The following is a 27,962-nucleotide window of genomic DNA, read 5'->3' as shown; positions in this document are numbered from 1 at the left end:
GAGCCAAACGTTCCATGTGCCGTATTCCGGGCACCCGGTTCACCTCCAACGTTGACCCAACGTTGACCCAACGTTGACCCAACGTTGACCCAACGTTGATCTAACGTTGAGCCCAACGTTCCATGTGCCGTGTTCAGGGCACCCGATTCACTTCCAACGTTGATCCAACGTTGACCCAACGTTGGGCCAACATTCCACGTTTACCCCGGGGCAAGGAGTGAAGCCATACGAGCAACCGCCGGAGTCGTTTGAGGCTGCTCGTTGAGGGGAGGGGTTGGGGGGGGTTGGGGGGGGGTTGGGGGGGGGTTGGGGGGGGCTCTGTCAATGAGTGAACGACTTTCAATCCACCTCCTGGCTCGCTGTATAAACAGAACGTCGGACGAACGTCGGTCGGACGTTTAACGCGAAAAAACAGCGGCGGACTTCCCTCGCGGACGATCACATGTTTACTGGGCACCCCGGAATACCCGGAGCGTCAGGCTCAACGTCAGCCCAACGTCAGGCCAACGTCAGGCCAACGGGTCTAACCGCGTGCGGCAGAGGTCACAAACGGGTTTTAATTCCTTACCCGTACCCGTACCCGGCCGCACCAGGGTCGCAAACGGGTACCCGTACCCGGTTGTACCCGTACCCCACCCGTACCCGGCCGGGTACGGGTGGGGTACGGGTATCGGGTACCCGATTGCGACCTCTGGGATGAAGCCATGTTGCAGGCGCGGGTGGGTTGATTCTAGGAACTTGAATTGTGAGAAGAGACAAGACGTCGGGAAATGAGTGACAAACGGTGACTCACCGGTGACTCACGGCCTACCCGTACCCGGCCGCACCAGGGTCGCAAACGGGTACCCGTACCCGTACCCGGCCGGAGGGGAAGTATGGACGGATGACAGCTCCTGGTCAAAGACTAAATCGGCCGTGCGGTTCCTTAAACGTTAACATTGACGATTTTACTGCAAGCAATGATAATAATAGAGACCTTGGGTTCAGTTTTCCGAGTGAATTGTAAGTGTCAGTGTTTAAAGAACGGCACGCGAATTCTAACTTGGGTGATTTTATCTCCACGTTTAAAACAGCTGTTAATTGTGGGAAATGTAAAACCACGCAGCGCGTCAGCAAATCATCTGTCAGCTAACCGGCATACCTCATCAGCTAATCAGCGTCAGCTAACCAGGCGCCACCACGAGCCAATCACACGCCACACCCCAACAGCCCGACCCCTCAAGCGTCCCAGCAACCAATCACACGTCAGCTAACCGGGCGCCACCACGAGCCAATCCCACGCTAACCCAGAACGACGTGAGCCAATCGCACGCCACACCCCAACAAACCCGACCTCTCGAACGTCCCGGCAGCCCAATGGCGCGTCACCTTACCGGCCAACACCGCATCAGCCAATCACATGCCAGTACCCCGCCCCCCCTCCGCCCCCCCGCCCCACACCCTCCAACCAATCAGGCGCCATCGTCTCCCCACAGGCAGAGGTTACGGGAGGGGACGATGAACTCAAAGGTCCAGCACTTGCTGCAGGCCCGCACCCCGCACGTCCGTACGTCCGACCCTCCGGGGCTTCCGTCCTCGCGATCTCCTCCCACGCCCTGCTGCTGCTGCTGCAGGCGCTGTTGCTGCTGCTGCTGCAGCTGAGCCACCTTGCACTTGCGCAGTCCGCACGGAAGCCACTCCACGCAGACGGCGCAGCGGCAGACGCAGGGCGCGGAGGGCGAGCGAGACTCGCGGCACCGCGGCGAGGCCGGCGAGGGAGGCGGCGACGGTGACGGCGGCGGCGGCGGCGGTGAAGATGGTGACGGCGGTGAGAAGGAAGGCGGCGAGCCCGGTGGTGGCGAGGGGGCGGGCGAGACGGGGAGGTTGAGCTGAGCGAGGATGGTCATCACCGGAGGCCCGCCGCCTGTGCCAAGGGAGAAGGGGGGGGGAGGACAGAGAAAAAGATTAAGGTCCCCCGTGTAGCTGGTAACCCCTTGGCACAGGTAACCCCTCCACCTTCAATTAATTACCACAAAAGCGTGAGAAAAATATCAGCTAAGCTTGTGCCAGAGGCCCCGGGGGGACAGGCGTCTATGACGTCTCCTGGCCAAACCCCATTTTGCAGAGCCAGGAGACTTAATCTTCACCCTCGGGGTTCCTCCAGAAACAGCAAAAAGCCACTGTGGGTGGCCACGTGGAATGTTCGAATGCTCACTGCGGAGGAGAGGCTGCCACTCCTTTGTCAGGGGCTGGACCGGTACCGCCTGGATCTCTGCAGTATTCAGGAGGTCCGGTGGACCAGTTCTGCCTCCTGCCACCATGAAAGGTGGACAGTCCTCCACTCGGGGCAGGAGACTGCCAAACAACAGGGAGTGGCTTTTCTTCTGAACAAACGAATGAAGGGGGCGTGGGAGCGTGGCGGTAAGGTGTGGGAAGCTGTAAGCCCCAGGCTACTTTGGTCTCGCCTTCCCATCAACCGGAGGCGAGGAGTGGTGGTCATAGTTAGTTATGCCCCCACCGAAGATGAACATCAGTGGAGAGATGCAGGCAAGGCCGATGAGTAAGATGCCTTTGATAACCTCCTGTCACAGGTGCTAGCTAAAGTGGCCCCTCGAGATAGAGTCATCTTGTTGGGTGACTTTAATTCCTGAGTTGGTCATGATGCTGGTCTGGAGTGATTGGAAGGCATGGGCCAGATCACTCAATAACAACGCTGGGAGGCTGCAAGATTTTTGTACAGCCCATGGGCTTGTAATTACCAACACGCTGTTCCGGTATCGACGCATCTGCACAATATATAGCGACGAAACAGCAGATGCGAGCCCATGTCCTTGACACCAGGACCTAACGTGGAGCTGATCTGCCCACTGACCATCGATTTTTCATCTTTAATATGCGCCTGCCATACTTCCACTCCGGTGGTGGATGTCCACCCAGGACCCCATTCAAACCCACAGTGGGATGGTCTCAGCTAGCTGATGAAAGTTGCAAGTGAGAATTTCATGATGGCTTGCAGATGGGGTTGGCATCGTCTCCCACTTCTGATGCCGAGGGAAATGAGTGAGATTTAGGACTGTGGCTCATGCAGCTGCAATGGCTGCTTTGGGTACACGGTCCAAACCTCCCCAGAGACCCTGGCTGACAGAGGAGGCGTTCAGGCTGGCGGAGAAAACCCGACAGGCCCACTCTCATCGGCTACAGCATCCCACGTCAGAGATTGAGGAGGCTTACCGCAGCCTTCGCTCGGAGGTTCGGAGCGCCATGAGACGCTGTAAAGATGGGTGCTGAGGAGATGGAGTCTGCCTCAGTGGCCCGTGATCACAAATCACTCAAACTCCATCAAAAAAGTAACTTGCAGCACCACACCTATCACTATCATTAGGGGAAAGAACAGGGATCCAATCTCTGACCCCCAGGAACAGGTTTGCAGATTTGCTGAGCATTTCTGTGAGGTATTGAGAGACGGGAAAATCCCTCAGACTGGAAAAGATCATGGGGCAAAGTGGGGATGACCCTGCTGAGGCTGCGGTGCCTCAAATATTGGAAGTATTAGTCACCCCCTGTGAGTGGCTGGCTGAGATGCCATCTGTTGAGGAAAAGCGCCAGGTAGAGATGATCTCCCAAGCAAAATGTTGAGGGAGGGTGGCATTTGTGCACAGACTGCCCTACATGACATAACAACAGTCTGGACCACTGGACGGGTTCCGCAGGACTGGAAGGATGCCCAGGTGGTCCCCCTCTTTAAGAAGGGGGACCGCACAGACTGTAACAATTACAGGGGCATCTCACTCCTCAGTGTGCCGGGAAAGGTCCTGGCAAGGATTATTCAACATCGCCTTGCCAGGCACGCTGAGGAGAGGCTTGCGGAGCCCCAATGCGGTTTCAGGAAAGGGCGGTCCTGCACATATGCCATATTTTCTTCTCTGTCTGCTACAGCAGAGGTGTAGGGAATTCCAACAAGACCTACATCTCTGCTTTATTGACTTGGTCAAGGCCTATGATACCATCAGTAGGCCTGGGCTCTGGGTTGTTCTTCGTGCTTTTGGAGTCCCTGACCCTCTGCTCACGATCATTAAGGACTTTCATGATGGTGAGCGGGCCCGGGTAAAACTACGTGGCCTGGAGTCGGAGCCATTCCCTGTACACCTTGGGGTGCGACAGGGATGTCCTCTGGCTCCCACATTATTTAACATCTATTTTGACCACGTAGTTCGTGAAGCCTTCAATAGCTGTACCGGGGGAATTTCCATTTTCGGAGTCCCTGACTCTCCGCGTGTCTCTGCGTGCGTGTCTCTGCGCGCGTGTCTCTGCGTGCGTGTCTCTGCGCGCGTGTCTCTGCGCGCGTGTCTCTGGCGGCGTGTCTCTGTGCGCGTGTCTCTGCGTGCGTGTCTCTCCACGCGTGTCTCTGCGTGTGCGTCTCACCGCGGTTGAGGGCCCGCACGGTGTCGGCGTTGCTGTACGCCGCGTCCCAGGCGTCGGTGCAGGCGCTGTAGAGGCGGGCCGCACGCTCCGTCGCGTTGCTCAGCGCCACCAGCAGCTCCATGCGCAGCGTCTCAGCGGGGCGGCTCTCCCCCGCACCGCGCACCACCGCCGAGTTCCGCTGCACCGACACCGACACACACCGCAACGCTCACCGCAACGCTCACCGCACCGCTCACCGCACAGCTCACCACCACACAGCGGGGTTCCCTCTGTGCCGCCACCACCGCCGCCGCCACAACACCGCTCACCACCGCACCGCTCGCTCACCACCACACTGCCCACCACCACCACCACCACCGTTCACCACCGCACCGCTCACCACCACCACCGCTCACCACAACACTGCTCACCACCACCATCGCCACCACCACACTACACACCACCACACACACCACACATGGCCATCGTGAACCCAAGCTGGTGAGTGGGCTGGTGAGCGTGGTGGTGAGCGTGGTGGTGAGCATGGTGGTGAGTGGACTGGTGAGCGTGGTGGTGAGCGTGGTGGTGAGCGTTGTGGTGAGTGAGCTGGTGAGCGTGGTGGTGAGCGAGCTGGTGAGCGGGCTGGTGAGCGTGGTGGTGAGTGGGTTGGTGAGCGTGGTGGTGAGTGTGGTGGTGAGTGGACTGGTGAGTGAGCTGGTGAGTGAGCTGGTGAGCGTGGTGGTGAGCGTTGGTGATGAGCGTGGTGGTGAGCGTGGTGGTGAGTGTGGTGGTGAGTGGGCTGGTGAGCGTGGTGGTGAGCGTGGTGGTGGGCGTGGTGGTGACTGTGGTGGTGAGCGTAGTGGTGAGCGTGGTGAGCGTGGTGGTGAGCGTGGTGGTGAGCGTGGTGGTGAGTGTGGTGGTGAGCGTGGTGGTGAGTGTGGTGGTGAGTGTGGTGGTGAGCGTGGTGGTGAGCGTGGTGGTGAGTGTGGTGGTGAGCGTGGTGGTGAGTGTGGTGGTGAGCGTGGTGGTGAGTGTGGTGGTGAGTATGGTGAGCGTGGTGGTGAGCGTGGTGGTGAGCGTGGTGGTGAGTGTGGTGGTGAGCGTGGTGGTGAGTGTGGTGGTGAGTGGGCTGATGAGCGTGGTGGTGAGCGTGGTGGTGAGTGTGGTGGTGAGTGTGGTGGTGAGCGAGCTGGCGAGCTGGTGAGCGTGGTGGTGAGCGTGGTGGTGAGCGTGGTGGTGAGCGAGCTGGTGAGCGTGGTGGTGAGCGTGGTGGTGAGTGTGGTGGTGAGCGAGCTGGTGAGCGTGGTGGTGAGCGTGGTGGTGAGCGTGGTGGTGAGTGTGGTGGTGAGTGGGCTGGTGAGTGTGGTGGTGAGCGTGGTGGTGGGCGTGGTGGTGAGCGTGGTGGTGAGTGTGGTGGTGAGCGTGGTGGTGAGTGTGGTGGTGAGCGGGGTGGTGAGCGTGGTGGTGAGCGAGCTGGCGAGCGTGGTGGTGAGTGTGGTGGTGAGTGGGCTGGTGAGCGTGGTGGTGAGTGTGGTGGTGAGCGTGGTGGTGAGTGTGGTGGTGAGCGTGGTGGTGAGTGAGCTGGTGAGCGTGGTGGTGAGCGAGCTGGTGAGCGTGCTGGTGAGCGTGCTGGTGAGCATGGTGGTGAGTGAGCTGGTGAGCGTGGTGGTGAGTGGGTTGGTGAGTGGGCTGGTGAGTGGGCTGGTGAGTGAGCTTGTGAGTAGGCTGGTGAGCGTGGTGGTGAGTGAGCTGGTGAGCGTGGTGGTGAGTGGGCTGGTGAGTGAGCTGGTGAGTGGACTGGTGAGCGTGGTGGTGAGCGTGGTGGTGAGTGGGCTGGTGAGTGTGGTGGTGAGCGTGGTGGTGGGCGTGGTGGTGAGCGTGGTGGTGAGTGTGGTGGTGAGCGTGGTGGTGAGTGTGGTGGTGAGCGGGGTGGTGAGCGTGGTGGTGAGCGAGCTGGCGAGCGTGGTGGTGAGTGTGGTGGTGAGTGGGTTGGTGAGCGTGGTGGTGAGTGTGGTGGTGAGCGGGGTGGTGAGCGTGGTGGTGAGCGAGCTGGCGAGCGTGGTGGTGAGTGTGGTGGTGAGCGTGGTGGTGAGTGAGCTGGTGAGCGTGGTGGTGAGCGAGCTGGTGAGCGTGCTGGTGAGCGTGGTGGTGAGTGAGCTGGTGAGCGTGGTGGTGAGTGGGTTGGTGAGTGGGCTGGTGAGTGGGCTGGTGAGTGAGCTTGTGAGTAGGCTGGTGAGCGTGGTGGTGAGTGAGCTGGTGAGCGTGGTGGTGAGTGGGCTGGTGAGTGAGCTGGTGAGTGGACTGGTGAGCGTGGTGGTGAGCGTGGTGGTGAGTGGGTTGGTGAGCGTGGTGGTGAATGTGGTGGTGAGCGAGCTGGTGAGTTGGCTGGTGAGTGAGCTGGTGAGTGAGCTGGTGAGTGTGCTGGTGAGTGAGCTGGTGAGTGTGCTGGTGAGTGTGCTGGTGAGTGGACTAGTGAGTGGGTTGGTGAGCGTGGTGGTGAGTGGACTGGTGAGCGTGGTGGTGAGGGGCGCCACCTGGCGGAGTTTGCTGACGGACTCTGGCGAGAGGACTTCGCGTGCGTGGAGTCGCGCGATGAAGCAGCTCGTGCGGTACTCATCCTGACCCCGCTCCATCTCCCCCAGCACCAGCACCTTGAAGACCTTCACTCCCTGTGTGACACACAGTGACACACACAGTGACACACACAGTGTGACACACACACACAGACAGTGTGACACACACACACAGTGTGACACTCATCCTGACCCCGCTCCATCTCCCCCAGCACCAGCACCTTGAAGACCTTCACTCCCTGTGTGACACACACAGTGACACACACAGTGACACACACAGTGACACACACAGTGTGACACACACACACAGTGTGACACACACACACACAATGCGGTACTCATCCTGACCCCGCTCCATCTCCCCCAGCACCAGCACCTTGAAGACCTTCACTCCCTGTGTGACACATACAGTGTGACACACACAGTGACACACACAGTGTGACACACACACACAGTGTGACACACACACACAGTGTGACACACACACACACAGTGTGACACACACACACACAGTGTGACACACACACACACAGTGTGACACACACACACACAGTGACACACACACACACAGTGACACACACACACAGTGTAACACACACAGTGTGACACACACACACAGTGTGACACTCATCCTGACCCCGCTCCATCTCCCCCAACACCAGCACCTTGAAGACCTTCACTCCCTGTGTGACACACACAGTGACACACAGTGACACAGTGACACACATAGTGACACACACAGTGTGACACACACACACACACAGTGTGACACACACACACAGTGTGACACTCATCCTGACCCCGCTCCATCTCCCCCAGCACCAGCACCTTGAAGACCTTCACTCCCTGTGTGACACACACAGTGACACACACAGTGACACACACAGTGACACACACAGTGTGACACACACACACAGTGTGACACACACACACACAGTGCGGTACTCATCCTGACCCCGCTCCATCTCCCCCAGCACCAGCACCTTGAAGACCTTCACTCCCTGTGTGACACATACAGTGTGACACACACAGTGACACACACAGTGTGACACACACACACAGTGTGACACACACACACAGTGTGACACACACACACAGTGACACACACAGTGTGACACACACACACACAGTGTGACACACACACACAGTGTGACACACACACACACAGTGACACACACACACACAGTGACACACACACACAGTGTAACACACACACAGTGTGACACACACACACAGTGTGACACTCATCCTGACCCCGCTCCATCTCCCCCAACACCAGCACCTTGAAGACCTTCACTCCCTGTGTGACACACACAGTGACACACAGTGACACAGTGTGACACACACAGTGACACACACAGTGTGACACACACACACAGTGTGACACACACACACAGTGTGACACACACACACACAGTGCGGTACTCATCCTGACCCCGCTCCATCTCCCCCAGCACCAGCACCTTGAAGACCTTCACTCCCTGTGTGACACGCAACTCCACGTTAGCAGGGCAGGAGCGAGTCCATCCAAGTGATAGCTGGGATCAATGCGGGGGTGTGATGTTGAACCTAAAGTCGTCGAGCCAGGGACGGGCATTCCACATTCCTATGGCCAGGTCATCGGTGTATCTGTCTGTGTCAGTGTGTCATGTCAGTGCGTGTGTGTCAGTGTGTGTGTGTGTCAGTGTGTGTGTGTCAGTGTGTGTGTCAGTGTGTCAGTGTGTGTGTCAGTGTGTGTGTCAGTGTGTGTCAGTGTGTGTGTGTCAGTGTGTGTGTGTCAGTGTGTGTGTGTGTCAGTGTGTGTGTGTCAGTGTGTGTGTCAGTGTGTGTCAGTGTGTGTGTGTCAGTGTGTGTGTGTGTGTCAGTGTGTGTGTGTCAGTGTGTGTGCCAAGTGTGTGTGTGTCAGTGTCAGTGTGTGTGCCAAGTGTGTGTGTGTCAGTGTCAGTGTGTGTCAGTGTGTGTGTGTCAGTGTGTGTGTGTCAGTGTGTGTGTGTCAGTGTGTGTGTCAGTGTGTCAGTGTGTGTGTGTCAGTGTGTGTGTCAGTGTGTCAGTGTGTGTGTGTCAGTGTGTGTGTGTCAGTGTGTGTGTCAGTGTGTGTGTGTGTGTCAGTGTGTGTGTGTCAGTGTGTGTGTGTGTGTCAGTGTGTGTGTGTCAGTGTGTGTGTGTGGGTCTGCCCCGTGACCTCCTGCCAGCGGGCTTTCGACACTTCACGTGGCCTCAAGGTGCACTTGGCCTGGCACAAGCATCGTGGTGACGTCACCGCCACTTAGTGGCGAATGGCGGTTGTTGTTGTGTGTGTGTCAGTGGGGAGCGGTAGTGTAGCGGTTAGCGCGCTGCGCTATGAACCCGGCGACCCGGGTTCGATTCCCGCTCACGGCCAACACCAGTGACGATTATCTGAACCGGTCCCGGGCCTCCCCTAGGTCGACTCAGCCTCAAATGAGTACCTGGTGCGGTGTGTATACATCGCCGCTGGGGAGACAAAGGCGGTCGGGCGTGGTGCTGGCCACCCACCCCCTCGTGTACCGTTCCGGCCTTCATAGGTGCTCGCTAACAGCACTTGCCCCTACAGTCTGTTCAGGCTATACGGGGGATCTTTATCTTTGTCAGTGTGTGTGTGTGTCAGTGTGTGTGTCAGTGTGTGTCACAGTGTGTGTGTGTCAGTGTGTGTATGTGTCAGTGTGTGTGTGTCAGTGTGTGTGTGTGTGTCAGTGTGTGTGTGTGTGTCAGTGTGTGTGTGTGTGTCAGTGTGTGTGTGTGTGTCAGTGTGTGTGTTAGTGTGTCAGTGTGTGTGTGTGTCAGTGTGTGTGTCAGTGTCTGTCACAGTGTGTGTGTGTCAGTGTGTGTGTGTGTCAGTGTATGTGTCAGTGTGTGTGTGTCAGTGTGTGTCACAGTGTGTGTGTGTCAGTGTGTGTGTGTCAGTGTGTCAGTGTGTGTGTCAGTGTGTCAGTGTGTGTGTCAGTGTGTGTGTCAGTGTGTGTGTGTGTCAGTGTGTGTGTCAGTGTGTGTGTGTCAGTGTGTGTGTCAGTGTGTGTGTGTCAGTGTGTCAGTGCGGGGTGAGAAAAATGAGTCCCACGGGGGAGAGGGAAGGATTTGGGGGAAGATCTCCGGTCTGTAACGACTTACAGATGTGCCGTGTGTGTGTGCACTCACACACACACACAATACACACAGACAAAGAACCCCGTGTAGCCTGCACAGACTGCTGGGGCAAGTGCTGTTAGCGAGCAGCACCTATGAAGGCCGGCACTGTGGCACACGAGGGGGTGGGTGGCCAGCACCACGCCCGGCCGCCTTTGTCTCCCCAATGGCGATGTCTACTACACACCGCTACACCAGGCTTACTAATTTGAGGCCGAGTCGACCTAGGGGAGGCCCAGGGACCGGTTCAGAGAATCGTCGCTCATGTTGGTGACCGTGAGCGGGAATCGAACTCGGGTCGCCGGGTTCGTAGCGCAGCGTAGCGCTAACCGCTGCACCACCGCTCCCTACACACACACTCACACTGAATTGTCCACCCACCCAGTCACTCCACGGCGAACTCACCCACCCACTCACCCACCCACCCACTCACCCACCCACCCACCCACTCACCCACTCACCTACTCACCCGGCTCACCCACTCACCCACCCACTCACCCACTCACCCACCCACTCACCCACCCACCCACCCACTCACCCACCTACCCACCCACTCACCCACCCACCCACTCACCCACTCACCCACCCACTCACCTACTCACCCGGCTCACCAACTCACCCACCCACTCACTCACCCACTCACCCGCTCACCCACCCGCTCACTCACCCACTCACCCTCTCGCCCACCCACCCGCTCACCCACCCACTCACCCACCCACTCACTCACCCACCCACTCACCCTCTCACCCACCCACCAACCCGCTCACCAGTGCGTGTGTGATTGTTTGCGTGCGTGCATGTGTGAGATCGTGAGCGTGTGTGAGATCGTGAGCGTGTGTGAGATAGTTAGTGTGTGATTGTGAGTGTGTGAGTGTGTTGCAAGTATGTGTGAGTGTGCGAATGTGTTATTTTATGGGTGTGAGTGTGCGTGCGTTTGTTATTGTGCGAGTTTGTGCGTGTGTGTGAGTTTGTGTGCATGCGTGTGGGTGTGTGTGCGTGCGTGCGAGTGTGCGTGTTTGAGGTTGTGTGCGAGGTTGTGTGTGTGTGCGAGTGTGTGAGGATGTGCGCGAGTGTGCGTGCTTGAGTGAGCGAGCGTGTGAGTGTTGTGAGTGTGTGTGTATGTGCGTGTTTGTGTGTGTGATTATGTGTGCGTGTTTGTGTGTGTTTGTGCGTGAGTGTGTGTGTGAGTGTGTGAGGTTGTGTGTGAGGTTGTGTGTGAGTGAGTGTGTGAGGTTGTGTGAGTGTGTGAGTGTGTGTGTGAGTGTGTGTGTGAGTGTGTGTGAGGTTGTGTGAGTGTGTGAGTGAGTGTGTGTGTATGTATGTGTGTGTGAGTGCGTGTATGTGTGTGTATGTGTGTGTGCGTGAGTGTGTGATGTTGTGTATGTGTGAGTGTGTGAGTGAGTGTATGTGAGTGTGTGTGAGTGTGCGTGAGTGTATGTGTGAGTGTGTATGTGCATGTATGTGCGTGAGTGTGCGTGAGTGTGTGTGAATGTGTGAGGTTGTGTATGTGTAAGTGTGTGTATGTGTGTGTGAGCGTATGTGTGAATGCGTGAGTGTGTGTATGTGCATGTATGTGCGTGAGTGTGTGTGTGTAAGTGCGTGAGTGTGTGTGTATGTGAGTGTGTGTGTGTAAGTGTGTGTGTGTATGTGAGTGTATGTGCGTGAGTGTGTGTAAGTGTGTGTGTATGTCAGTGTATGTGCGTGAGTGTGTGTGTGTAAGTGTGTGTATGTATGTGTGTGTGTGTCTGTGTGTGTGTGTCTGTGTGTGTGTGTTTGTGTGTGTGTGTCTGTGTGTGTGTGTTTGTGTGTGTGTGTCTGTGTGTGTGTCTGTGTGTGTGTGTGTCTGTGTGTGTGTCTGTGTGTGTGTGTCTGTGTGTGTGTGTATGTGAGTGTATGTGCGTGAGTGTGAGTGTGTAAGTGTGTGTGTATGTGCATGTATGTGCGTGAGTGTGTGTGTGTGAGTGTGTGTGTATGTGCACGTTTGCGCGTGCGTGCGTGTGTGTGTATGTGAGTGTGTGAGTGTGTGTAAGTGTGTGTGTAAGTGTGTGTGTATGTGCATGTATGTGCGTGAGTGTGTGTGTGTAAGTAAGTGTATGAGTGTGTGTGAGTGTGTGTGAGTGTGTGTGTGAGTGTGTGTGAGTGTATGTGTGTGAGTGTGTAAGTGTATGTATGTGTGTATGTGTATGTGCGTGGGTGTGCGTGGGCGGTGTGTAAGTGTGTGAGTGTGTAAGTGTGTGTATGTGTGTGTGTAAGTGTATGTGTGTGTAAGTGTAAGTGTGTAAGTGCATGTGTGTGTGTAAGTGTATGTTTAAGTGTGTGAGTGTGTCTGTGTGTGTATGTGTGTGTGCGTGGGCGGTGTGTAAGTGAGTGTGTGTGTGAGTGTGCGTGGGTGTGCGTGTATGTGTGTATGTGCGTGTGCGGTGTGTAAGTGAAGGCGTCACATGTCTCCATTGTACTTTAGGATTCCCCAGCCCAACCCAACCCCCGCGTACAGTGTGTGTGTGTCTGTGTGTGTGTGTCTGTGTGTGTGTCTGTGTGTGTGTCTGTGTGTGTCTGTGTGTGTGTGTGTGTGTGTCTGTGTGTGTGTGTCTGTGTGTGTGTGTCTGTGTGTGTGTGTCTGTGTGTGTGTGTCTGTGTGTTTGTGTGTGTGTGTCTGTGTGTGTGTCTGTGTGTGTGTGTCTGTGTGTGTGTCTGTGTGTGTGTCTGTGTGTGTGTGTCTGTGTGTGTTCTGTGTGTGTTGTGTGTGTCTGTGTGTGTGTGTCTATGTGTGTGTGTCTGTGTGTGTGTCTGTGTGTGTGTGTGTGTCTGTGTGTGTGTGTCTGTGTGTGTGTCTGTGTGTGTGTGTGTGTCTGTGTGTGTGTGTGTGTCTGTGTGTGTGTCTGTGTGTGTGTCTGTGTGTGTGTGTCTGTGTGTGTGTCTGTGTGTGTCTGTGTGTGTCTGTGTCTGTGTGTGTGTGTCTGTGTGTTTGTGTGTGTGTCTGTGTGTGTGTATCTGTGTGTGTGTATCTGTGTGTGTATGTGTGTGTGCATCTGTGTGTGTGTCTGTGTGTGTCTGTGTGTGTGTCTGTGTGTGTGTATCTGTGTGTGTCTGTGTGTGTGTCTGTGTGTGTGTATCTGTGTGTGTTTGTGTGTGTGTCTGTGTGTGTGTATCTGTGTGTGTATGTGTGTCTGTGTGTGTCTGTGTGTGTATGTATGTGTGTGTGTCTGTGTGTGTCTATGTGTGTGTTTGTGTGTGTGTATCTGTGTGTGTGTCTGTGTGTCTGTATGTGTGTGTGTCTGTGTGTGTGTCTATGTGTGTGTGTCTATGTGTGTATGTATGTGTGTGTGTCTGTGTGTGTGTCTATGTGTATGTCTGTGTATGTCTATGTGTGCGTCTGTGTGTGTGTCTGGGTGTGTGTCTGGGTGTGTCTGTGTGTGTATGTCTGTGTGTAGTGGGGAGCGGTGGTGCAATGGTTAGCGCTACGCTGCGCTATAAACCCGGCGACCCGAGTTCGATTCCCGCTCACGGCCAACACCACCAGTGACGATTATCTGAACCGGTCCTGGTCCTCCCCTAGGTCGACTCAGCCTCAAAATGAGTACCTAGTGCGGTGTGTAGTAAACATCGCCACTGGGTGGAGACAAAGGCGGCCGGGGGCGTGGTGCTGGCCGCCCCATCGACAGCACTTGCGCCCCAACAGCGTGTCGAGGCTACACGGGGGGCTTTTACCTTTGTCCGCGAGGAGTGGGAACTTCAACAGGGGTCTGTGGGATGCGCGCGACACCACGGAGTTGGTTGGGGACCGGCGGACACCCATCAGCTGTTTACCCTCTTGACACGCTCACAGACACCGCTGGTGCTCAGGGTGGGTGAGTGGGTGGGTGGGGGGTGAGTGAGTGGGTGGGGTGAGTGGGTAGGTGATTGGGTGGGTGGGTGAGTGGGTAGGTGATTGGGTGGGTGGGTGAGTGGGTGGGGTGAGTGGGTGGGGTGAGTGGGTGGGTGAGTGGGTAGGTGATTGGGTGGGTGAGTGGGTGAGTGGGTGAGTGGGTGGGTGAGTGGGTGAGTGGGTGGGTGGGTGGGTGAGTGAGTGAGTGGGTGGGTGAGTGGGTGGGGTGGGTGAGTGGGTGGGGTGAATGGGTGGGGTGAGTGGGTGGGTGGGTGAGTGGGTGGGGGGGTGAGTGGGTGGGGTGGGTGAGTGGGTGGGTGGGTGAGTGGGTAGGTGATTGGGTGGGTGGGTGAGTGGGTAGGTGATTGGGTGGGTGGGTGAGTGGGTAGGTGATTGGGTGGGTGGGTGAGTGGGTAGGTGACTGGGTGGGTGAGTGGGTGGGTGGGGTGAGTGGGTGGGGTGAGTGGGTGGGTGAGTGGGTGGGTGGGTGAGTGGGTGGGTGGGTGGGTGAGTGGGTGGGTGGGTGAGTGGGTGAGTGGGTAGGTGATTGGGTGGGTGGGTGAGTGGGTAGGTGATTGGGTGGGTGGGTGAGTGGGTGGGTGGGTGGGTGAGTGGGTGAGTGGGTGGGGTGAGTGGGTGTGATTGGGTGGGTGGGTGAGTGGGTAGGTGATTGGGTGGGTGGGTGAGTGGGTAGGTGATTGGGTGGGTGGGTGAGTGGGTGGGGTGAGTGGGTGGGTGAGTGGGTGGGTTGGTGGGTGAGTGGGTAGGTGATTGGGTGGGTGAGTGGGTGAGTGGGTGGGTGAGTGGGTGAGTGGGTGAGTGGGGTGGGTGGGTGAGTGGGTGGGGTGAATGAGTGGGGTGAGTGGGTGGGTAGGTGATTGGGTGGGTGGGTGGGTGGGTGAGTGGGTGGGTGGGTGAGTGGGTGGGTGAGTGGGTGGGTGGGTGAGTGGGTGGGTGGGTGGGTGAGTGGGTGGGTGGGTGGGTGATTGAGTGGGTGGGTGGATGGGTGGGTGGGTGGATGGGTGGGTGGGTGAGTGGATGGGAGGGTGGGTGAGTGGATGGGAGGGTGGGTGAGTGGATGGGAGGGTGGGTGAGTGGGTGGGGGGGATGAGTGGGTGGTTAAGTGGGTAGGTGTTTGGGTGGGTGGGTGAGTGGGTAGGTGGTTGAGTGGGTGGGTGGGTGAGTGGGGGGTGGGTGAGTGGGGAGGTGGGTGAGTGGGTGGGGTGAGTGGGTGGGGTGGGGTGAGTAAGTGAGTGAGTGGGTGAGTGGGGTGGGTGAGTGGGGTGGGTGGGTGGGTGGGTGAGTGGGGTGGGTGGGTGGGTGAGTGGGGTGGGTGGGTGGGTGGGTGGGTGAGTGGGGTGGGGTGAGTGGGTGAGTGGATGAGTGAGTGGATGAGTGGGTGGGTGAGTGGGGGGGTGAGTGGGTGGATGGGTGAGTGAGTGGGTGAGTGGGTGGGTGAGTGGGTAGGTGAATGGGTGGGTGAGTGGGTAGGTGAATGGGTGGGTGAGTGGGTGAATGGATGAGTGAGTGAGTGACTGGGTGGGTGGGTGAGTGGGTGGGGGGGGGTGGGTGAGTGCGTGGGTGGGTGAGTGGGGGGGGTGAGTGGGGGGATGGGTGGGTGGGTGAGTGAGTGAGTGAGTGGGTGGGGTGGGTGGGTGAGTGGGTGGGTGAGTGGGTGGTTGAGTGAGTGAGTGGGTGGTTGAGTGAATGGGTGGTTTAGTGAGTGGGTGGGTGAGTGAGTGGATGGGTGAGTGAGTGGATGGGTGAGTGAGTGGATGGTGAGTAGATGGGTGAGTGAGTGGATGGCTGAGTGGGTGGGTGCTTTGGACGAGTGTTGGGGGTGGGCGGGTGCTGGTGACCTCCCCCTTCACCTTCAATTAAATCACAAAGGGACCCACAGAGAAAAGATCAAAGTTAACTCTGCGCCCAGAGATCCCGCCCCAGTGGGACAGGCGTCTATGACGTCACCTACCCCCTCCCTCCACCCCGCACAGCCCCCACCCCTCCCCAACTCCCTCGAAAAGCACCACGAGTGGCCACGTGGGATTGCCCGAACGCTCAACTGCGTAGGAGAGGCTGCCGTTTGCCCGTCGGGAGCTGGACCGGTAAACCGCCTTTGACCGTCTGTGCGACACCGCAGGTTCCGGTGGTCCTGGTTCTGGCTCCATTCGTTACGAGGGGTGGGGCAGTCCTCCACTCGGGTGGTGGGGTGGTGCAGGACATTGCCAAACAACAGGGAGTGGCTCTGCTACTGAACAAAAGAATGAAGGGGGCGCGTGGGAGCGTGGCGGTGAGGTGCGGGAAACTGCGAGTGGGCTTCGCCTCCCCATAAACAAGAGGCGAGGAATGCTGGGGGTGTGTTGCGGTCCCCCACCTGAAGATGAAAATCAGTGGCGAGTCAGACGCCTTTTATGACCTCCCTGTCACAGGTGCGAGCTAAAGTGGCACCCTGGGGGACAGAGTCATCCTCAGAGGTCGCAAACGGGTTTTGATTCCTTACCCGTACCCGTACCCGGCCGCACCAGGGTCGCAAATGGATACCCGTACCCGTACCCGGCCGGGTACGGGTAGCCGTTCCCTACCCGTACCCGTACCCTACCCGAAATGAGTGACAAACGGTGACTCACCAGTGACTCACGGCCTACCCGTACCCGTACCCGGCTGCACCAGGGTCGCAAACGGGTACCCGTACCCAGCCGGGTACGGATAGCCGGGTATCGGGTAGGGTACGGGTATCGGGTACCCGGTTGCGACCTCTGGGTCCAAGAAAAAACATCGTCCGGACTGCGTAGTGATGGAACAGCAGACGACGCGGACCACATGCTCTTGACACGAGTCACCTGAGCGCGCAGCAAGCTCTTAAGATTTGTCTTAAGTCTGGCAGACTGCAATAGCCGTGGTAACGAATGTCTAGGAACGACACAACCGTACAGGTGGCTGGTTAGATATGTACGCGTTCTAACCCAGAAACCGCTGTTGTGTGCAATGGTCGTACGATTCATAACGTCAAAGGAGAAAAGAACAAAGAGAAAGCCACTTCGAATCGTAAGTCAAAGTGCGTCTGGGTGTCACTCTCGTGAGAGCGGTTCCTTCAGGATGACATCGTCACGACCGCTGCACCAGCAGCCAATCAGCTGCCAGGAAGACGACCCCCTGGCTACATGGCCACCGTGACGACCCCCAGGCAACATGGCCGCCGTGACAACCCCCATGCAACATGGCTGCCGTGACGAACTCAAAGCAACATGGCCGCCGTGACGGCCCCAGGCAACATGGCCGCCTTGACGACCCCCAGGCAACATGGCCGCCTTGACGACCCCCAGGCAACAAGGGCTCAATTATGACCCCTAGGCAAAATGGCCGCCGTGACGACCCCCAGGCAACATGGCAACCGCGACGACCGCAATGCAACATGGCCACCGTGACAACCCTCTTTGCAACCCATTAATGTTATTAATTGATGTCATTAATTACGTTATTAATTATTCTCAATGATAATTGACTTCACGACGCCACGACATGTCTACGACCTCGTAAGTCATTCCACCACCCCCCCCCCCCCCAGGACTCCCATTAACCTCGGTCTCCGTGAAAATGAAACCACCGCACAAACCTCCCCCAACCCCCCACCCCACACCAACCAACCCGGCGGAGATTTCCATCGGCGCCGCAAGTCACCGGCCGAGACGAACGGCCGTGAAGCGTTCAGCCGGAAAATCTGCAGCGCGACGCAGGCAGCGGGAAGTGTTCAGCAGGAAGCGTTCAGCGCGACGCGTTCAGCGAGAAGCGTTCAGCGTTCAGCGCGACGCGTTCAGCGGGATTTGGGCAGTGCAAGGCGGGCAACCACCCAAGGGCATTCGCGAGGAATCCTCAGAGCCCCCCACCGCTCAACCCCTCCCCGCCCCCCTCAGGCCCGCGTGAGAAAGTTGACCGTGTGAGGAGTTGACCGGGTCAGAAGTTGACCCTGGTGAGAAGTTGACCGGGTGCGGAGTTGACCGGGTGAGAAGTTGACCCTGGTGAGAAGTTGACTACACAAGAAGTTAACCGGATGAGGTGTTGACTACGTGAGAAGTTGACCGGGTCAGAAGTTGACTACGCGAGAAGTTGACCTTGCGAGAAGTTGACCGGGTAAGGAGTTGACCGCAACGTGAAGATGACCATGGCAAAAAAAGTAAACTAGGCGAGAAGCTGACCAGGCAAAAAGTTGACCGGGCACGAAGGTGCTCGCAAGAGAAGTTGCCTGAGCGACAAGTTGCCCGAGCGACAAGTTGACCGGGCGACAAGTTTACGGCCGCTCCGCCAGCGGTTTTGTGGACCGGCCGAGAGCTGTTCAAACATTGACGGAGTCCGAACCTCGCCCCCCCCCCCCCCCCCACGTGACAAAGGTCACTTTGGCAATAGAAAGTGGGGGGGGGGGAATGGGCGGGGGTGGAGCGGGGGGAGGGGGGTCTAGGGGGGAGAGGGGCAAGGGGGGAGGGGGGCGAGGGGGGCAAGGGGCGAGGGGGGCAAGGGGGAGGGGGGGCGAGGGGGGAGGGGGGCAAGGGGGGGAGGGGGGGCAAGGGGGAGGGGGGGCTAGGGGGGAGAGGGGCAAGGGGCGAGGGGGGCAAGGGGGGAGGGGGGGCGAGGGGGGAGGGGGAGCGAGGGGGGGAGGGGGGGTGACCTTCAGCAGAGGGGTTCAAGTCCCGGTCCGTTGGCTCGATGGAAGGCGGCAGCGGTGGTGATGGTGGTGGTGGTGATGGTGGTGGTGATGGTGGTGGTGGTGATGGTGGTGGTGTCGATATTGGTGATGTTGGTGGCAGTAGTGCTGGTGGTCATGATGGTGGTGATGGTGGTGATGGCGGCAGTGGTGGTGATGGTAATGATGGTGATGATCACAATTTGTGTGATAACCAATCTGAAACAATATGGAACCATGAGAGAGCCATACTCTGGCTCTGTGAGCCCAAGCTAATCAATATTGAAACCCTAGAAATCCTGATTCTGATAGAAAGACAAAGATCCCCCATATAGCCTTAACAGACTATTGGGGCAAGTGCTGTTAGCGAGCACCTATTAAGGCCGGAATGGCACACGAGGGGGTGGGTGGCCAGCACCACGCCCGACCGCCTTTGTCTCTCCAGTGGCGATGTTTACACACCGCACCAGGTACTTATTTGAGGCCGAGTCGACCTAGGGGAAACCCAGGATTGGTTCGGATAATTGTCGCTGGTGTTGGCCGTGAGCGGGAATCGAACCCGGGTTCGCAGCGCAGTGCGCTAACCGCTACACCACCGCTCACCACGACGACCATCATCGCCTTTCATCTACCATCACATGCACCACAACCTCCTTCCAACATCGCCTCCACCATCACTCCCCCCAACCCTCCACCCATCACCTCCAACCACCCTTCACCATCACCTCCACCACCACCTCCCTCCACCACCACCTCCCTCCACAATCACCTCCCTCCACAATCACCTCCACCACCACCACCGCCACCGCCACCGCCACCACCTCCACCACCACCACCACCACCACCGCCACCACCTCCCTCCACCACCACCTCCCTCCACCACCACCTCCACCACCACCACCTCCACCACCACCTCCACCACCACCACCTCCACCACCACCGCCACCACCGCCACCACCACTACCTCCCTCCACCACCACCGCCACCACCACCACCACCACCTCCCTCCACCACCACCTCCCTCCACCACCACCACCACCACCGCCACCACCGCCACCACCACTACCTCCCTCCACCACCACCACCACCACCACCTCCCTCCACCACCACCACTTCCACCGCCGCCGCCGCCGCCGCCTACTCACCAGAGTGAAGTCGGCCCTCATGGACACGTGGGTCCCGTCGGCCTTGCGGAACTCGAGCCACACGGCCCCGGCGTCCCTCCCAGCGTCCCTGCCGCCGCCGCCGCCACGAGCCGCAGCGGCGGCCTCGTCTCCCCCGCCGGGGCCTCCCCCGGGAGGAGCCCGCCGGGGCCTGTCGGCGCCGACCGCTTGGGCGATCACCTCGCCGCCCACGCTCCTCACCCGCACCACCAATGGAGGCCCTCCAGCTCCAACGTTGCCGCCAATGCCAACGCCACCAACGCCGCCAACGCCACCAACGCCAACGTTGCCACCAACGCCAACGCCGCCGCCAACGCCACCACCACCAACGTTGCCACCAACGCCACCACCACCACCACCAACGTTGCCACCAACGCCGCCACCACCACCACCAACGTTGCCACCAACGCCGCCACCACCAACACCGCCGCCGCCAACGGCACCACCGCCACCACCGCCAACTCCACCTCCGTCACCTCCTCCTTCTCCGGCCATCACAGCGGCCACCATCCAGCAGCAGCTGCAGCACCACCACCACGACCACCACGCGCTGGCCATGATGGACCAGGCCGAGGGTGTGGCCGTAGGTGGAGGCGGTGGAGGTGGAGGTAGAGGTGGAGGTTGAGGTTGAGGTGGAGGTAGAGGTGGAGGCGGGTGAGCGGCGGGTGAGCGGCAGGAGATCGCTCCCCCTCGCCCGATGTCCTGGTGTGTCCCCTCAAAGGTGTTGATGAGGCAGGGGACCTCCTCCTCCTGTTGATGATGATGTTGATGATGTTGATGATGATGATGTTGGTGATGATGATGTTGATGATGATGATGTTGGTGATGATGATGTTGATGTTGATGATGTTGATGATGATGATGTTGGTGATGATGATGTTAATGATGATGATGTTGATGATGATGTTGATGATGTTCATGTTGTTGATGATGTTGATGATGATGTTGATGATGATGTTGATGATGATGATGTTGATGATGATGTTGATGATGATGATGTTGATGTTGTTGATGATGTTGATGTTGATGATGATGATGATGTTGATGATGTTGATGATGATGTTGATGATGTTGATGATGTTGATGATGTTGATGATGAGGGGAAGACATCGACAAGACACGGGGACGGGGTGAGGGCAGCGTGAGATCCAGGGAAGAGTTCAGCTCTCTCCTCCAGTCGCTCAACCAATCACGGTCACCATCACCTCCCTACATCACCAACAACATCACCATCACCACCACCATCACCTCCACCATCACCTCCTTCCATCACCAACAACATCACCATCACCACCACCATCACCTCCTTCCACCATCACCTCCTTCCACCATTACCTCCACCATCACCTCCCTCCATCACCATCACCTCCCTCCATCACCAACACCATCACCAACACCATCACCTCCCTCCACCATCACCTCCCTCCATCACCAACAACATCACCATCACCTCCCTCCATCACCAACAACATCACCATCACCATTCACCTCCACCATTCACCTCCACCATCACCTCCACCATCACCTCCACCATCACCTCCACCATCACCTCTACCATCACCTCCTTCCACCATCACCTCCACCATCACCTCCACCATCACCTCCCTCCACCATCACCTCCCTCCATCACCAACATCACCATCACCTCCACCATCACCTCCCTCCACCATCAGCTCCACCATCACCTCACTCCACCATCACCTCTACCATCACCTCTTGCCATCATCATCTCCTTCTACCATCACCTCCACCATCACCTCCCTCCACCTCCACCACCACTTTCCTCCACCATCAACTCCACCATCACCTCCCTCCACCTCCACCATCACCTCACTCCAGTCAGATTCACTCCTCAACCCTCGTTTGTTGTTGGAGGGCGACTGCCTCAAACTGCCCAGTAGCAGCGTCCTTCACAAGCCTCCTCCAACATGACCCAGCCAACGCAGCCTTGCCTGTCGGAGGAGCTCACCGATGGGATCTTTCAAGGATTTGTGAGCTCCTCACACAATCCAGCCTGGTTAAACCCAGGATGGATCGTAGGCAGGTCAGCCTAAATGTTTCTAACCGGCGAAGATGCTCCATTAGGGGGGTCCATGTTTTGCAAGCGTAGAGAAGGGAGGGAATGACCGTGGCCGAGAAGACCTGAAGCTTCGTGCGGAGCGACAGACCAGGTAGCTTCCACACAGCGTTACGCAACCGATGAAAATATGCCACTCGACTGATTTGGAGTGAGACCTCTGCTGTCAAACCGGAGCCGGTCATGAGCACACTGCCCAGGTATGGGAACTCTCCACTACTGCCCCATCACCAATTGGGAGTTGTGGGGGTGGAGTGTCTGATGGTCCAAAATACCCAGGCAAGTGCTTAGTTTTGGTGGGGCTGATGGTAAGGCCCCACCTCTTAGCAGCAGTGCCTCCAACTCCACCTCTGAGTGAGCAGCCATTACCAGATCATCGGCAGACATAACATGGTTGAGCAATAGGGAGCCATCCCTTAACTGCACCCGGGCATCGATCAGCCTCCCATTGTATCCGTACCAGATGGAAATTCCTCCAGTACAGCCATCGAAGGCTTCACGAACTACGTGGTAGAAATAGATGTTAAATAATGTGGGAGCCAGAGGACATCCCTGTCAACCCCAAGGTGAACAGGGAATGGCTCTGACTCCCGGCCACGTAGTTTTACCCGGGCCCGCTCACCATTATGAAAGTCCTTAATGATCGTGAGCAGAGGGTCAGGGACTCCAAAAACACGAAGAACAACCCAGAGCCCAAGCCTACTGATGGTATCATAGGCCTTGACCAGGCAGAGATGTAGGTCTTGTTGGAATTCCCTACACCTCTGCTGTAGCAGACGGACAGAAAATATGGCATCTGTGCAGGACCGCCCTTACCTGAAACTGCATTGGGGCTCCGCAATCCTCTCCTCAGCGTGTCTGGCAAGGCGATATTGAATAATCCTTGCCAGGACCTTTCCCGGCACACTGAGGAGTGAGATGCCCCTGTAGTTGTTACAGTCTGTGCAGTCCCCCATCTTAAAGAGGGGGACCACAAGGGCATCCTTCCAATCCTGCGGAACCCGTCCAGTGTTCCAGACTGTTGTTATGATATCATGTAGGGCAGTCTGTGCACAAACGCCACCCTCCCTCAGCATTTCGCTTGGAGATCATCTCTGCCCGGTGCCTTTCCTGGTCTCAGACTCTGGATCGCCTTCAGTATTTCCTCAACAGATGGCACCTCAGCCAGCCACTCACACACGCACACACACGGTGACACACACACGGTGACACACACACACAACAAAGACAAAGATCCCCTGTATAGCCTTAACAGACTGTAGGGGCAAGTGCTGTTAGCGAGCACCTATGAAGGCCGGCACGGCACACGAGGGGGTGGATGGCCAACACCACGCCCGGCCGCCTTTGTCTCCCCAGTGGCGATGTTTACACACCGCACCAGGTAACTCATTTGAGGCTGAGTCGACCTAGGGGAGGCCCAGGACCGGTTCAGATAATCGTCATTGGTGTTGGCCGTGAGCGGGAATTGATCCCGGGTCGCCAGGTTCATAGCGCAGCGCACTAACCGCTACACCACCGCTCCCCACACACACACACACAGTGACACACACGCACACGGTGACACACACACGGTGATACACACACGGTGACACACATGGTGACACACACACGCACACACGCACACACGGTGACACACACAACGCTGATACCCGCACATTCACAACAGCTGAGACTACGATGGTGCCGTGGTTTTTGTATCAATCGGCGGAATGCCAATTAGGTTTAATTGCCGAGAAATTCCAATTAAAACGCGATTCCAGGCGTACGAAGACCAATACACAAAGACACCCCGACAGAGTGTCGGGGCAAGTGCTGTTAGCGAGCACCTATGAAGGCCGGCACGGCACACGAGGGGGTGGGTGGGTGGGTGGGTGGCCAGCACCACCACGCCCGGCCGCCTTTGTCTCCCCAGTGGCGATGTTGACACAAACACACTTCATTTACCCACGCTCACTCGCAGATGGACACGTGTACACACAAACAGATAGACACACACACACAGATAGATAGACACAGATAGATACACATACAGAGAGACACACACAGATAGACACACACAGATAGACACACACACAGATACACACACACAGATACACACACAGATAGACACACACACAGACACACACACAGATAGACACACACACACAGATAGACACACACACACAGATAGACACACACACAGATAGATACACATACAGAGAGACACTCACAGATAGACACACAGACAGATAGACACACTCACAGATAGACACACACAGATAGACACACACACAGAGAGACACACACACACAGATAGATACACATACAGAGAGACACACTCACAGATAGACACACAGACAGATAGACACACTCACAGATAGACACACCGCACAGATAGACACACACACAGATACACGCACAAAGAGACACACAGATAGACACACACAGATAGACACACACACACTGATAGACACAAACAGAGAGACACTCACACAGATAGACACATACACAGATAGACACACACAGATAGCCACACACACACAGATAGACACACACAGATAGACACACACACAGATAGACACACATACAGATAGACATACCGATAGACAAACACAGATAGATAGACACACACACAGATAGATAGACACACACAGATAGACACACACACAGATAGACACACACACATAGACACACAGAGATAGACACACAGATAAACACACACAGATAGACACACACACAGATAGACACACACATAGACACACAGAGATAGACACACAGATAGACACACAGATAGACACACACAGATAGACACACACACAGATAGACACACACACAGATACACACAGATAGACACACACACAGTAGACACACACACACAGATAGACACACAGGTAGACACACACATATAGACACACAGACAGATAGACACACAGGTAGACACACACATATAGACACACACACAGATAGACACACACAGAGACAGAACCACAGATAGACACACAGAGAGACACACACAGACAGACACACACAGATAGACACACACACACAGATAGACACACAGAGAGACACACACAGAGACACGCACACAGATAGACACAAACACAGATATACAGACACACACAGATAGACAGACACACACAGATAGACACACACAGAGATAGATACACACATATAGAAACACACACAGATAGACACATACACAGATAGACACACAAATAGAGAGACACACACAGATAGACACACACGCATATAGACACACATACAAATACACATACGCACAGATAGACACACACACAGATAGATACACAGACATACACACAGATAGACACACACAGAGATACACACACAGAGAGATACACACACAGATACTCACAGAGAGATACACACACAGAGATACACAGATAGATACACAGATAGACACACACACAGAGATACACACATATAGAAACACACACAGATAGACACACAAATAGAGAGACACACACAGACACACACAGATAGATACACAGACACACACACAGATAGACACACACAGAGATACACACACACACAGATACACACACAGATACTCACAGAGAGATACACACAAACAGAGATACACACACAGATACTCAGAGAGATACACACACACAGAGATACACAGATAGACACACAGATAGACACACACACAGAGATACACACACAGATAGACACACACACAGAGATACACACACAGATAGACACACACACAGATAGACACACACACAGAGATACACACACAGATACTCAGAGAAATACACACACACATAGATACACAGATAGATACACAGATACACACACACAGACACACACACAGATACTCACAGAGAGATATACGCACGTGTAGATACAGCGAGATACACACAGATGCAAAGACAAAGATCCCCCCTACAGCCTCAACAGACTGTAGGGGCAAGTGCTGTTAGCGAGTAGCACCACCTATGAAGGCCGGCACGGCACACGAGGGGGTGGGTGGCCAGCACCACGCCCGGCCGCCTTTGTCTCCCCAGTGGCGATGTTTACTACACACCGCTACACCAGGTACTAATTTGAGGCTGAGTCGGCCTAGGGGAGACCCAGGACCCGGTTCAGATAATCGTCACTGGTCACACACGTGTACATACACACACACGTGTACATACACACACACGTGTACCACACGTGTACCACACACATACACACGTGTACCACACACACACACGTGTACCACACACACACACGTGTACCACACACACACACATACACGTGTACCACACACACACACACACGTGTACCACACACACACGTGTACCACACACACACACACGTGTACCACACACACACGTGTACCACACACACGCACACACACGTGTACCACACACACACGTGTACCACACACACACACACGTGTACCATACACACACACACACACGTGTACCACACACACGCACACACACGTGTACCACACACACACACGTGTACCACGCACACACACGTGTACCACACACACACACGTGTACCATACACACACACACACGTGTACCACACACACGCACACACACGTGTACCACACACACACACACGTGTACCACACACACACACACAACGTACACACACACAGCGTACACATACACGTGTACACATACACGTGTACACATACACGTGTACACAGACACGTGTACACAGACACTGACCTTAGCTAGGAATCCAACCCCGTCAAATCCTTGGTATTCTTCGTATCTTCTGTAGGTGTCTCTATGCGCGCGCGTGTCTCTGTGTGTGTGTCTCTGTGTGTGTGTGATTGTGTGTGTATCTCTGTGATTGTGCGTGTGTGTGTGTGTCTCTGTGTGTGTGTGTCTCTGTGATTGTGCGTGTGTGTGTGAGTTGTCCTCAATTGCTACGCAAGGCTACACGCTGGATCTTTGCATCTCCGTACGCTGTAGCTACACGTGTGTGTGTGCGTCTCATTACGCGTGTGCATACACGTGTGTCTGTGTGTGTGTCTCTGTGTGTGTGTCTCTGTGTGTGTGTGTCTCTGTGTGTGTGTGTCTCTGTGTGTGTGTGTCTCTGTGTGTGTGTCTCTGTGTGTGTGTCTCTGTGTGTGTGTGTCTCTCTGTGTCTCTGTGTGTGTGTGTGTGTCTCTGTGTGTGCTATCTATTTGTACGTGGTGAACAATCAATTCACTGCTGGCTGACACCCCCTATGCGTCTTCTGCACACACGCACACAGCCGCTGTGTCTGCGTGCTCATTGTCTCTGCGGCGTGTGTACGCGTGTCTCTGTGTACGCGTGTCTCTGTGTGTACGCGTGTCTGTGTGTACACGTCTCTGTGTGTACGCGTCTCTGTGTGTACGCGTCTCTGTGTGTGTGTGCGCGTGTCTCTGTGTGTACATGTGTCTGTGTGTGTAAACGCGTGTCTCTGTGTGTACGCGTGTCTGCGTGTGTACGCGTGTCTGCGTGTGTACGCGTGTCTGCGTGTGTACGCGTGTCTGCGTGTGTACGCGTGTCTGCGTGTGTACGCGTGTCTGCGTGTGTACGCGTGTCTGCGTGTGTACGCGTGTCTGCGTGTGTACGCGTGTCTGCGTGTGTACGCGTGTCTGGTCTAAATCCTTCAGCCTTTGCCCCCTTGCATCTCCCCTGCCGCTCTCTCTCCCTCCCCCCACTCTCACCACGCACACAGCTCTCTCCTCCTCTCTCCCTGTCTCTCTCTCCACACACACACACACACAGCCCTCTGTCTCTCTGTCTCTCTGGCTCTACACACACACACAGCCCTCACTCTCCCTGTCTCTCTCTCCACACACACACACACACAGCCCTCTGTCTCTCTGTCTCTACACACACACACAGCCCTCACTCTCCCTGTCTCTCTCCCCACACAGCTCTCTCCTCCTCTCTCCCTGTCTCTCTCCCTGTCTCTCTCCACACACACACAGCCCTCACTCTGTCTCTCTCTCTGCACACACACACACAGCCCTCACTCTCCCTGTCTCTCTCTCTCTGTCTCTCTGCACACACACAGCCCTCACTCTCCCTGTCTCTCTCTCTGTCTCTCTGCACACACACAGCCCTCACTCTCCCTGTCTCTGTCTCTCTGTCTCTCCGCACACACA

General features: G+C 56.3%; 1 protein-coding gene across 1 annotated transcript; it reads right to left on the bottom strand.

The window, feature by feature from the left end:
- Positions 1–304: 304 nt before the first annotated feature.
- OAF (out at first homolog) lies at positions 305–27,962 on the bottom strand. Its single transcript, XM_061576870.1, has 5 exons — positions 26,545–27,962; positions 19,780–20,547; positions 6,915–7,049; positions 4,402–4,579; positions 305–1,903 (listed from the first exon to the last, which is right to left on the bottom strand). Exons 2-5 carry the CDS (start codon positions 20,353–20,355, stop codon positions 1,452–1,454), a joined length of 1,341 nt encoding a protein of 446 aa, XP_061432854.1. The 5' UTR covers positions 20,356–20,547; positions 26,545–27,962; the 3' UTR covers positions 305–1,451.

Source organism: Lethenteron reissneri, chromosome 62 (assembly GCF_015708825.2).
Source record: "Lethenteron reissneri isolate LAM-NWPU_2019-01 chromosome 62, ASM1570882v1, whole genome shotgun sequence".
NCBI lineage: Eukaryota > Metazoa > Chordata > Hyperoartia > Petromyzontiformes > Petromyzontidae > Lethenteron > Lethenteron reissneri.
Note: the sequence above shows the minus strand (reverse complement) of the source record. Positions and strands in the feature narration are given on the sequence as shown.

What these genes read in the sequence shown, in the direction of transcription:
- OAF (XM_061576870.1), bottom strand. Translation starts at nt 20,355, where the DNA reads ATGGCCAGCGCGTGGTGGTCGTGGTGGTGGTGCTGCAGCTGCTGCTGG. An exon ending in TGAGGGCCGACTTCACTCTG is followed by an intron (nt 7,050 to 19,779) that starts GTGAGTAGGCGG and finishes TGTGTCACACAG; the next exon opens with GGAGTGAAGGTCTTCAAGGT. An exon ending in CCGTCAGCAAACTCCGCCAG is followed by an intron (nt 4,580 to 6,914) that starts GTGGCGCCCCTC and finishes GTGTCGGTGCAG; the next exon opens with CGGAACTCGGCGGTGGTGCG.